This window comes from Nilaparvata lugens, chromosome 2, assembly GCF_014356525.2.
Source record: "Nilaparvata lugens isolate BPH chromosome 2, ASM1435652v1, whole genome shotgun sequence".
Taxonomy (NCBI): domain Eukaryota; kingdom Metazoa; phylum Arthropoda; class Insecta; order Hemiptera; family Delphacidae; genus Nilaparvata; species Nilaparvata lugens.
The window spans coordinates 13,660,631-13,674,462 of record NC_052505.1 but is presented as its reverse complement, the minus strand read 5'-3'; the positions used below and the strand labels follow the sequence as shown (position 1 = coordinate 13,674,462).

The following is a 13,832-nucleotide window of genomic DNA, read 5'->3' as shown; positions in this document are numbered from 1 at the left end:
GGCAGCCATGTTTCTTTTTGTGCCTTATAATATAGTAGCCTTATATAGTAGATAGCTGTTATTCAGGTCGTCCCGGTAGGCTATATCTGACATAAAATAAATAAATAAATTTGCATTGTCATTAAGCAACATTGGCAATAGACAAAGTCAAAACTATACTAACATTATGCAAGTCAGAAGGTTATAAGTTAATGTAATTGAAAGTATATACGATATACATATATAAATACATCTAAAGTAAGCCCAGAAGAATTCAAATACTCATCACTATACAAACAACAGTACAAACAAGGCCCTGTCAAAATGTTGAAACAAGAAAGAAAAGCTTCAAGCAATCAAGGAATCAAACATCAACAATCATATCGGAATCCAAGAACTCTTGTATAGAATACATTGGTGTTTTCACTAACCAGTTAAAAAGTTTCATTTTAAATCTATCTGTAGACTCATTTATTAAGCTTAGAGGTACCTTATTGTACAGTTTCAGACCAATAATATTGTAGCTATTCATTGACTTTGAAAGCCTTTGGAATGGTATATTCAGTCTATTCTTATTTCTTATTGCATAAGAATGTATGACATAATATTACTAAAGTTAAAAAAATTGTATTTATTGTTGAATCTTGTTGACAATCTCAATTCCATCTCAAATATATATTTTATCCGCCAAGAAAATATATTCTCTTATGATTTAATCTTCATAATCTTAAGAAGGATCTTTATATTCGAGATTGAATATTTTGGTAGTTTATTATATTTTTTCATAGCCACAAACGATTTGGCAACAGTGCGGAGTTTGAAAAGGAAAAGGATGAAGTTACATGCTTTGTCTAATGACAGACAAGGATAAAAAATCATTGTTGATCAGTTGCTGACTTTAATCTCACTTTACATAGGATGAAGTTATATGCTTTGTCTAAAGACAAGGATAGCAAATAAATGTTAGTCAGTTGCTGATTTTGAAATGTGAATATCGTTATACATCCCAGTGAATTCATTGGGATTATAAATGATGAGTTTATACTATTCAAGCTTCACTGGTCCTTGATGATATTCAATTTTTTGAATGCTGAATAAAATCAAACCTCAATAATCATTCTGGAAAACTAGTGGACAATTATTCTAAAGAACATCTTGAGGTATTGATCGGTTTTCATACTTTCTAGACAGTTTAAGTTTAGTATTTAGATTTCTAGTATTACATGAATAATAGTTGCATATTTATCGTTGTGCAAGACGGCAATTACAAACAGAAAAATTACCATATTTTTAAGATACATTTGAATAGATAGAGGAGGTAATTGATTCTGTTTAAATCTAGCACTGAAAAATACTAGTATTTTATTGAGATTCTCTTCAAACTGTGAGCATTGGCTGAATGGAATGCCGACGTTTTAGAGATAACCTCATTTTGGGTTCTCAGAAACACATTAGTTGCTTTAATTCTTGAAATTCTTTCAACTGATTCCGTCATTCAAATCAAATCTTTATCTATCCCAAAAAACAAAATTACAATGACAAAAATGGTTGTAAAAGAAAAAAGTAAAGTACAATATAAAACGAAAAAAGAAAAATACCATTAAATAGGATTATACATAACTATATTAAAAACGGGAAGTCCCTGCAAGTTCCGAAGGATTCAATTGATTCTTCTTTCAGCTTCTTTTCTCGTCAACTTCTTTCAACTTTGTTTTCATCTACTTACTAATTCTTTGTTCGTCAATCTTTATAATTTTTATCTATTTTGTTTCATAGTTTCAATCTTGAATAATTCCTGCAACGTCAACAATCCTTCAAATATATATTTTTCAATTAAATAAATAATTTTATTCCCATCAGAAATTTTATTTGACATTCATTAGAAATTATATGACTACTTTGACAAGTGATGACAAATTTTCGCTAGTGTTGAAGCGAATTGCAGTCTGTAACTAATTCAATCACATATCACATATTTTTCACATAATCTCATATTTTTTGTCGTACTAACTTTATTACAATTTAAACAACTGTGCATATTCTATATTAATTTATTCCATTTATGAACAGAGTCACAGTCAATCGCTGAACAATTTTCAACTTGAAGTATTAAATTTAAATTCAACTTAGTGTAACTTCTTCGACTAAGTGGAAGCTTTATCAACTATGATTGAATATTGCTCATTATCACTACTGCTCTACTGCTTTGCACTATTTTATACTGTCATTTCTTACCATTCACTACTGAAAATGAAAACCTGAGTTATCTACTAGATATTATATTATTGAATTCTAAGAGATAATGTTCAATACTTACTTTTGTATAGTAATAATAAAAGAACAAGAAGGATAATAAAACATGTTTTTATTACACATATAGTGCGGGATTCACGTAGAACTGTCAGTATTGATTGAATGGGGAATATTAGTGTTATTCATAGGATAGTCTGACAGTTTAAAGTGAATCTCACTATAAGTAGTAACGTATAGCAAGGTTTTTCCAATTTATTATTTATTTATTTTTCCAATTTTTCCAATTTAATAGATTAATATTAATTCTATTAATATTAATATTAATTAATTAATATTAATTAATATTAATAGAATTAATATTCTATTAATATTATTTACTCCTGCTTTTTAAATACAGAGTGATCAAAAAGTCCCTCCGCAGTGAAATATATACAAAACACTCAATTACTCAAAAAACTTGTCAAACGGGTTTCTAAACAGAACACAATGTGGTACCACGCAGTTACTACGGAGAGACTTGAACACCCGGTAGTATCCAAGTATTATAGAATATTATAACTTGATATGACCATTTTTCTTTAACCGTATTTTTGCCTCTGGTAGAATATATATGAGAACTACGAATACTATATTATATGCATTAATTTTGAAAATTTATTTACTATTTTATGTATTTATTATTCTAATTTTCACAAGAAAGCACTGAATGGGAGAGAAAAACTAAGGGTACTCTTTAATAAATTTGTTTCTTATTTTGGACTGTAAATCTTTAGCTGCGTACACATATACGCGCTTCTAACCCGCACCGAGCACGCTCCGCCCTCGTACCACCCTCGTTCCTCCATCACCTCAGTCGCTCCGCCCCCGCTCGGCAGTCGCACCCATCATGAACGTTACGGAAGATGTTAGATCTTCTCGTGTTTCCCGGTCGAACCACTCTTGCTTTCCGGTCGATCATCAATCGCTCTGCTGGAGTGACGTTCGGTTGCGGAGCAGAGCGAAAGTCTGTACGCACCTTTAGAACAATCCTTCATGTTTTGAACTGTCAATTTTAGATCAATCCTTCATGTTTTGAACTGTCAATTTCAGAACAATCCTTCATGTTTTGAACTGCCAATTTTAGATCAATCTGTCTTGTCTCTTGTTTTATTTTGGACTGTAAATCTTTAGCTGCGTACACATATACGCGCTTCTAACCCGCACCGAGCACGCTCCGCCCTCGTACCACCCTCGTTCCTCCATCACCTCAGTCGCTCCGCCCCCGCTCGGCAGTCGCACCCATCATGAACGTTACGGAAGATGTTAGATCTTCTCGTGTTTCCCGGTCGAACCACTCTTGCTTTCCGGTCGATCATCAATCGCTCTGCTGGAGTGACGTTCGGTTGCGGAGCAGAGCGAAAGTCTGTACGCACCTTTAGAACAATCCTTCATGTTTTGAACTGTCAATTTTAGATCAATCTGTCTTGTCTCTTGTTTTATTTTGGACTGTCTCAATCTTTGAAAATGTGACACATAGTGTATAACCTTCAACTGTTATCTCCATTCATGAAAGCATCATAATTAAAACGTGTCATCCTCTCATCATCACCTAGGTTTGAAATTTATAATACTTATTTAAAGTAGCTATTATAATAATCATCCACTATAGTACGGCTACAATCCCGCTGATACATGATGCTTAACTCTCATGCCGACTGCTGTGTAGTTACCTTTGTAAATAAATAAATAAAAAAAATATGTATTTTTTCAGGCTATCCGGTATCAGTCTCCGGCATGGTTACCATTCCGGTATCAGCCTCCATGTATCAAACGGTAGTGGCGAATATACAGCAGATACATACGCAGAGTGATGGAACCATGCAGGTATTGATACATTCAAATTTATTTTCAAAATATAATTTTTTTAGAAAACCCCTGCTTATACGATGAATTCCAGCTCTGCTGGGAGTGCTGGGTAGAGAAACACGATGATTCTAAGAAGGTCTGTGCTTATTTGAAAGTTTTTTCATTCAAATTTATTTTCAAAATATATTATTTGGAAAACCACGGCTTATTCGATGAAATTCAGCTCTTTTGAGTAGAACACACGGTGAAATTGGTTTATTTGCCATAGAAATCTCAAGTTTCAGTGCTTTGGTAAAGCTTACCTTATTTGACCATTTTCAAATGTCTTGGCCAAGCTTGGTGTAAACGGACATTGATGTTTATATTTATCTATTTATTTATTTATTCCATTTATTGACAATCACAAACCATTATATTTAATTATAATACTAATACATAATATTTGGATAATTTGAAACAAAATTAGGAAATTGTAGAAGTTTTGAGCAAAAGACTGTTTTTTCTATTCCGACTATAGTATTGTTTGCTGTATCTAATAAATAAATAATTATTATACAACAATATGATTGGGAGAAGACAACAGGCAGAGCTCAAAACTGTCTTGTGTTTGTGATTAATTTGTTAGTTGGTGACCATTCATTGTTAACATCTATCACAAATATTAGAATAGAATAAAGTGATTGATGTGATTAATTCTTGATTAATTAATAATTGTTAATCAATTATTAATAATTGAGACTTACTAAGTGTAATAATTAAGTGATAATTCTCGATTAATTGATAATTGTTAATTAATTAATTGTTATCAATTATTGATATTGAAGGTGAGACCTTCCCGTAAGGGACTCCCCAACAACAAAAGCCATACGAATTTACTTTTTTTTATTGATAATTGAGACTTAATAAGTGTAATAATTAAGTGATAATTCTCGATTAATTGATAATTGTTAATTAATTAATTGTTATCAATTATTGATATTGAAGGTGGGACCTTCCCGTAAGGGACTCCCCAACAACAAAAGCCATACGAATTTACTTTTTTTTATTGATAATTGAGACTTAATAAGTGTAATAATTAAGTGATAATTCTCGATTAATTGATAATTGTTAATTAATTAATTGTTATCAATTATTGATATTGAAGGTGGGACCTTCCCGTAAGGGACTCCCCAACAACAAAAGCCATACGAATTTACTTTTTTTTATTGATAATTGAGACTTAATAAGTGTAATAATTAAGTGATAAATTATAAATTCATTAACGATTAATCAATTTCCTGATTAATTATTTTAGGGATTAATTATTAATGTTTTTGTTGTTAGGTTGTGACTCCGACAATGGTGCACGTGCCGAAGGTGGAGCCGGGTAGCGGGGGTGGGGGTGGTGGCAATGGGGGTGGTCAGGGGGGTGAAGTGGAGACCATCACCACACATCAGCTGGTGGCCATGGGCGGTGGAGCTGGTGGCGAGCCACAGGTGAGTCACTCGTTCATTTTCGCATTCATTCATAAAAACATTCATTCATTCAATAGTTCATCCTTTCAGATTTTCATCATTTCATACATCTACTATTACGTTATAAAGCTGGATTAGCTTCATTCATTTATTAATTCATTCACACATTCATTCAATAGTTCATCCTTTCAGAATCTCATTGTTCCATTCCTACTTTCTCATTATTTACTAATATGTTATAAAGCTGGATTAGCTTCATTCATTTATTAATTCATTTATTCATTCACACATTCATTCAATAGTTCCAACCATTCAATCGTTCATCCTTTCAGATTTTCATCATTTCATTCATACTTTTTCATACATCTACCATTACGTTATAAAGCTCGATTAGCTTCATTCATTTATTAATTCATTCACACATTCATTCAATAGTTCCAACCATTCAATCGATCATCCTTTCAGATTTTCATCATTTCATTCATACTTTTTCATACATCTACCATTACGTTATAAAGCTCGATTAGCTTCATTCATTTATTAATTCATTTATTCATTCACACATTCATTCAATAGTTCCAACCATTCAATCGATCATCCTTTCAGATTTTCATCATTTCATTCATACTTTTTCATACATCTACCATTACGTTATAAAGCTCGATTAGCTTCATTCATTTATTAATTCATTTATTCATTCACACATTCATTCAATCGTTCATCCTTTCAGAATCTCATTGTTCCATTCCTACTTTCTCATTATTTACCAATACTTTATAAAGCTGGATTTGCACACAAAAGTGACAGTGAATAGTGAAAATATAAATCCCACAGGCTCTAATGCTATTATTTTTTATACTCCTTAGAAGCTTTCCTCTTAACTATACGGAGATGCATCAATCAATGCATCATTGAGCAGATGACATTCATTATTGATTGATTTCATTATTAACATTGACAATCACAAACCATTAAATAATACAACAATATGATTGGGAGATGACAACAGGCATAGCCCAAAACTGTCTTGTGTTTGTGATTCATATTTAATTTGTTAGGTGGTGACCTTATTGTTAAAAATATCACAAATACTAAAATAGAATAAAGTAATCAATGTGTGTTAGTTAAAAATTGTAAAAAAGTAAATTCGCATGGCTTTTGTTGGTGAGGATTCCCTCGCGGGAAGGTCCCACCTCACCTGAGTATATAATTCAAGCAGTCAATGAACCTTACGACTGTCATACTTCAGCCGGAACTGACAGTTTACCGTGCCCATCTGATAACACGGGAGTGACCTGGTCAAAAACTGTTGGTGATAAGCGGGTTTGAACCCGTGATCTTTAGGCTGCTATGCAAACACTTAATCTACCAGACCACGGAACACTCAGTAATTTTTATTTATAGTTGAGACATATAATAATAATAATTGTAATAATTGAGTTATAAATCAATTAACTATTTTATTATTATTTAGTGGTTAATTATCAATATTTTTGTTGTCAGGTTGTGACACCGACAATGGTGCACGTGCCGAAGGTGGAGCCGGGTAGCGGGGGTGGGGGTGGTGGCAATGGGGGTGGTCAGGGGGGTGAAGTGGAGACCATCACCACACATCAGCTGGTGGCCATGGGCGGTGGAGCTGGTGGCGAGCCACAGGTGAGTCACTCGTTCATTCTCGCATTCATTCATAAAAACATTCATTCATTCAATAGTTCCAACCATTCAATCGTTCATCCTTTCAGATTTTCATCATTTCATACATCTACTATTACGTTATAAAGCTGGATTAGCTTCATTCATTTATTAATTCATTTATTCATTCACACATTCATTCAATAGTTCATCCTTTCAGAATCTCATTATTCCATTCCTACTTTCTCATTATTTACTAATATGTTATAAAGCTGGATTTGCACACAAAAGTGACAGTGAATAGTGAAAATATAAATCCCACAGGCTCTAATGCTATTATTTTTTATACTCCTTAGAAGCTTTCAGAGCTGTACTGATCAGTAGCCCGATCGCAATACAACTAATGTGCTGACACCTCTGCCATGGCTTACTTTAGCTTACTCTATTTATAGTAGGCTGTGCCTCTGTCCGACAATCAGCTGATATTGAATTGAACAGGAAAAAACATAATTTGATATTATTATCTACATTGTGAAGTTGTGCTCCTGGGGGGGTTATCTCTTATGATAGAGTCCCACGTTATGAAGCTATTGTGAGAAGTTGTAGATTGCAATTCCTTCACAGATAATACGATGTTTCTGGTATTTATAAGAGCAGTCTCTAAATTCCCTCTTTTGCGAATAAATTCACAAAAAATTAAGGCCTTCCGGCTCGCAAAATTACTGGGTTCAAACCTCAGCTCTAGCTCAGTGGTAGAAACATAAATTTTATAAATACAAATAGTCACCATAAGGTTCAGTGACTGGTGATTGGTAATTCTTACCGCTGCTTCTATGAAGTTCTTGAAGAATACCGGTAAGGAAATTAAAAGAATATTTGATGACTGATTATCAGTAACCATGTACCACTAGAGAATAATCAGGACCAACTATAGTTGTTTCTAGTTGATCCTTAAAACGCTCGTCGTGAATACAAGTATTCACCAATTTCTACACATCGACTTCCTTTAGTATACATAATATATCTTTTATGAGTGAATTTTATATGATTCAACCGGTCATATGGGTTGATCGAATAATCAGCTGATTCATTCAGTATTGGTTCGGATAATTATCGATTTATCCAAGATCGACTAATTCTTTTCAAAACGTAAACAAGTAACTCTAACCTCAATGTTCATGCATTTTATTTTATTTTTTATTTTTGTAATCCGCCAATAATAATTATGCCGCTTTATAATTTTTTGATCTTACCAATGGGTTCTCATAATTACTAAATCACAACAACACATATCCTCCCATCGTTGTTGATAACGCTATTACTCCTAATCACTAATAATACTTATATATCCAATATATCCAATATATCCAATATATCCAATATATCCAAAGTCTTGATCGTTAGCCAGGTGTTCCCGGATAGATCGCGTCAAAAAAATAAAAAAACTCTGAGCTTGATAATCAAGATGGCGTGGCATCACAGTCCCTCAAAGCTATCCCCAAGGAAATCATTGACACTGTAATAGCTTCTTTCAATCAGCCAACTTGACAACCTCTTCTTGAAAACACCTATAGGAAGATCCCTCACCGAGCCCGGCAGCAGGTTGAACATTTTGAGTGCCAACACTGGGAAAGAGTCCTTCACTCTTGACAACCTACAGCGTGGAATCTCCAACTGTAGCCTTCCGCGGGTACCGTATGAATGCACCTGACACCTACTCATCATGTTAGCCCTGTTTATCTTCACTGCAGTAAGAGAGGCCAGTATATACAGCCCGAAGACGGTGTGCACTTTCAGGCGTCTGAAGATGGGTTGACAATGGGCAATGAAGTCACTGTAGGTAAGGATCCGCAGTGCCTTCTTTTGAAGAAGCAGGATGTCATTGGCATGTGGGGAATGGCCCCAGAGAAGAATTCCATACTGCACATGACTGCAAAACACTGCATGATACATCATCACAAGTCTCTCGAGACTCAGGAGGCTTCTCAGCTTTCTGAACAGGAAGATTACTCTAGACAGTCTCCTGCATACCTGGTCAATATGCGGCTCCCAACTTAATTTGGCATCAATTCTAAAGCCAAGCAAAATGACCGCTTCATCCCCTGGAGTGTGGGTGCTTAGAGTACAAAGCATCTCCTGTGTCTTGGCCTCGTTCAACTTGAGTTTGTTTGCAGCAAACCACTCTTTAGCCTCGGAAAACAGCTCCTGTGCACAGCATCTAGCTTCCAGGGGTCCACTGCCCTTGCCAACTATGGTAGTATCATCAGCAAACAGCAGACTAGAATTCTGTAGGTGGAGATCGTTTATGAGTATAAGAAATAACAGTGGCCCAAGCACAGATCCTTGAGGAACTCCATGTGCTACTCTCCTTTCCTCTGAAGTGGCACCCATCACCGACACAACCTGCCTCCTGTCGCTTAGATAGTCTGCCACCATGCTCCATGCACTGTCCCTGATGCCATACCTATGTAACTTGTCCAGCAGGATGTTGTGCGACACGCAGTCGAAGGCTTTGGTCAGGTCACACAACACAAGGTCAACTGATTTGCGCTCCTCGAAAGCCAAATGTATTCTTTCGACCAATGAAAGCACTGCAGAGGTGGTAGATCTGCCTTTCCTGAAACCATGCTGCATATCCCCCATCAGGTTGCTCCTCTCCAGATATACAGTCAGCTGCCTCAACATGGACGTTTCAATGATTTTACCCAACACCGGTACAATTGATATTGGTCGGAAGCTGCCTACATCAGTAGGATCACCCTTCTTAAAAATTGGGACTGTCTTTGCAATCTTGAGGCAGTTAGGAAAAACACCTTCTATGAGGCAGCTGTTGACCAGTGACAGCAGAGGTTCCATCAATACCCATATCAATTTTTTCAACAGGAACACCGATAGGCCATAGACGTCCTGGCTGTGACTTGTTTTGAAACCCTGAACAATGCTCATCAGGTCCTCCTCACTAATGGGTTTGAAACAGGTAAACTTATGATGAGACAAAGGGACAGACAATGCTGGATCTGCCATAGATTCTGGTAGACCTTCAACAATCTCATCAACAGCATCCATGAAAGCATTGTTGACCTCATCTGGACTCTTTTTGCATTGAACCACTGGCTTGGCTCTGTATGAGTTGCTGATAATGCTCCAAGCCGCCTTAACAGGATTGTGAGATTTGTCAATCACTCTAGCATTGTAATCTTTTTTAGCTCTATCCACCTCCTGTCTATATATGTTTTTGGCTCTGTTATAATGCCTGTGTTTCTCATTAGATAGCACACCATTTGACTCAGTCTTGTAAGCATTGTACAACATTTCAAGAAGCACTCTCAAGCTTTGCAAATTGGATGTGTACCAACCACTTGTGGAGCTAAGCTTGTTTGACCTTGGTTTATTTGTTCTATTTCGAAAATTCGGCTTGAAGGACACTGCCGGGCAAAATGAGTTGAAGGTCGAGACCAATACAAGGTGGAAAAAGTCAAATCTGTCCTTTTTTGAAACAATCATCTGCAGAAATGTCCAGTCACTCTCTTCCAGGCATCTCCTGAGAGCCTCTACACTGCTGTCAGTCAGCCTTCTGCTGTAGAACTTATAATTAGCCACCCAGGCAGGACAGTCAGTACTCACCTTCACGTGCTGTTCCACATCAACAAGTAATGCACAATGATCAGCTACAACTGGGTTCACAATAAGCACACTATATGCACTAGGCTTGTCATTAGTTGCTACTCCATCAAGGCAATTCAAGCCTCTTGTCGGTGCCAGGCTAGTCCAGAACAAGTTGGACATCCTCAAAACATTCTGTAGCTTACGAGATTTAACATCGTCCTTGTTTAGGTGTACATTAAAGTCTCCACCTATATAAATTCTGTTACCAAGCATGCTTACATAATCAAGGCACAATTCCAGTTGATGCATAAATTGATCAAAGAACAGGTTATTAGAACAGTACACTGACACAACAACAAGAGAAAATTCACTGAGGACAATACAAACTGCCTCAAAAACTCGTTCCACACAAAAGGAAGTGAGATCCACTGGTTTGATTACAGCATTAATATCAATACCACAGTATATAGAAACACCCCCATTTTTATGGGTAGAGCGACAATAGATTGCTTCTAGATTCATTGACCTTTCACCAAGTTCAATTTTACTATAGAATTTAGCTTCTTCCTTGTCTAGCCAGTGTTCACACACACATAGGATGTCAGGTTTTTCATTTTGAAGGAAAATTGTCAGAAGATTGAACTTGGTTCTCAAACATTGAACATTTATAAAACATAGACGCAGGTACTCATTTATCACAGCTATATCTACTACTTTACCTTGAGGGGAGGCTTGGTGTGCCGAAAAGGCTTCCTGTTATTTTTCTTTGGGAATCTAAAATCAGCAACCAGAACTCCATCAGGCCAACATGCAGGCTGGAAAAACTTATTTTTATCTTCCGCGGCAACCCCAAGTTTGAAAGATTTGTAGCAATCAAAATTAGATTTCACTTCCTGACAGTAGACGGGTTTGGAACTGAATTGATTCACAAAAGACTGGAGATCTTCCATAGAAACATCGGGTGCAAGTTTGGAGACAAAGATCCATTCTCTATTTTCTACTGACTTTACTCTGGATACATCAAGTTTTGCAGTACCAAAAATTCTGGAGCTATTATGGTCAACTGGCTTTGGTTTAACCATACTACTAACATTAGTTTGTCTAACAGCCACCGATGCACTAGGGTTATGACTTGCCAAAGAAACAGATTTTTTAACAGCAGCACTATACAATCCCTGAGTATTTGCATTGAGCCCATCAGTAGGTTGCAAGCCCAAACTGGGCAATAACATATTATTTACACTGGTTGAAGGAACACTTGTACAGGCATTTTTCTTATTTACAGTTTTTACAGCTCTAGTACACTGATTATTGGAAACAGTCAGCTGGAGACTAGAAACAAAATTTTTATTACAGTCCCGTTCAGCTGGAAATCTTTTTTCCATTAAGTCCATGCGACTTTTCATAGCCAGGAAATTGGACTTAAGTCTTTCTAGTTCGTCCAAAACTAAACACAAATTTGAAGACTGTGTAGTCTTTTCGTCATTAAATAAATGTTCACCTACTTGTGAAACAGTCGACTCTGATGAAATAATTGATAAATGTTCATCTTCTAACCTACTGGATTGAGTATTTTGGTCACTGGGCACTATACGAGATTGAAAATTTACATCACTTACTTGGATTTCGTGAGCTGATACATTCCTACCATGATCCATATCGGTTGAATCCAATAAATTTATAACTTTCACTGATTCCTCGTAAATTTTTAAAACATCGTTTTCATTATCAAAGTGAACTCTGCCTGCACAAGATTGTTTGCTTGTATCTTCCACAAGTGACGTCACTACAATAGAACACTCATTGCAAAACCATTTAACACTATCTCCCAACTCTTGAATAAACATTTTATTTCTTTCTCCGAAAATAACCTCTACTGGTGTATATCCTGTGTTTTCATTTATGCAATTGTTGAAACATTCTTCCAAGAACGGTAGATATCTAACCCAACTTTGATGTTTTTCAGCACAGTACGCCCTCATGAATCGTGAGATTTCTGCCATGCGGCGCTCCACGGGGTTCGAACTAGGAGAATATGTGGAAGTTCGAGATATTTTTATATCAGCCAGGTCAAGTATTCTTTTCCATGGTTTGCTACAAAAATATGATGCATTATCTGATAGGATGCGCTTAGGTTTTCCTACTTGCGGAGTCCACTTATTCACTATGCAATTTGCTAGGACTTCTCCTGTTAGCTTACCGATGGGAAAGAACATGGTGTATTTAGAGAATGTGCATGTTAATACGAATATATATTTCTTCCCATGTTGTGCTAGGGGTAGAGGACCATAAATGTCGGCTGATACTAACTCCAATGGGGCGGTCGGCAATATAGGTATCATTGCTCCCCTGACTTGATATTTTAAATGTTTGGTTTTCTGACATAGGTCGCATGCTCTTAACACTTTGACTACCTTTTTGTGCATACCTTTCAGATAACAGGCTTCTTTTAGTGTACATATCGTTTTTCTTACTCCAAAGTGGCCAATTCTCTCATGTGTTTCCTTAATCACTTCTTCCGCTATTTCCTTAGGTATTATGATTCTCCAGTTATAATCTTGTGGTGTGGTGCGGTGAAATAGGAATCCACGGTATCGCGTGTACTGTCGCAGGTAGTGGGGCGGTTCAGATGGTCCTTCCTCCAGTATTTCTAAAATTTGGGATAGCTTAGGGTCTTCTTTTTGCGCATTCTGAATCCTTCTGGGTGTTAGTGTATTCTTGTAGACTTGAGGTTTGATATTTTGGGATATGGTATGCTTTCGTCCATTTCCATTGCATAGCATTTCAGGTTTGTGTCGTTACAGTAAGTGGCATCTAATTCTCGGGATAGAAAATCGGCTGTTTGATTTTGCTTTCCTGGTAAGTGTGTGAGATCGAGGTCAAACTCTTGAAGAGCGAGAAACCATCTTGACAGTCTGTTGTGGTTTAATTTAGCTGTTTTAAAAAATGTAAGAGCTTTATGGTCGGTATTGATATAAATTTTATTTCCCAACAGTAGCGTGCGGTATTTTTTACAGACTTCTACTATACTTAATAATTCCTTTTCAGTAATCGAATAGCGT

The 13,832-nt window shown here is 36.1% G+C and overlaps 1 protein-coding gene across 8 annotated transcripts in view; it reads left to right on the top strand.

Moving 5' to 3' along the window:
* The window catches only part of LOC111046064 (DNA-binding protein Ewg), a 76,220-nt gene that overhangs the window by 42,077 nt on the left and 20,311 nt on the right, over window positions 1–13,832 (top strand). For 5 of the 8 annotated variants that reach the window (XM_039420585.1, XM_039420591.1, XM_039420590.1 and 2 more), the window contains exons 11-12: window positions 3,983–4,095; window positions 7,036–7,188. In XM_039420585.1, the coding sequence (XP_039276519.1) occupies window positions 3,983–4,095; window positions 7,036–7,188 (266 nt within the window). Of the gene's footprint in view, window positions 1–3,982; window positions 4,096–5,400; window positions 5,554–7,035; window positions 7,189–13,832 lie in introns of all 8 variants that reach the window. The other 3 variants (XM_039420593.1, XM_039420592.1, XM_039420587.1) reach the window with 1 other exon arrangement.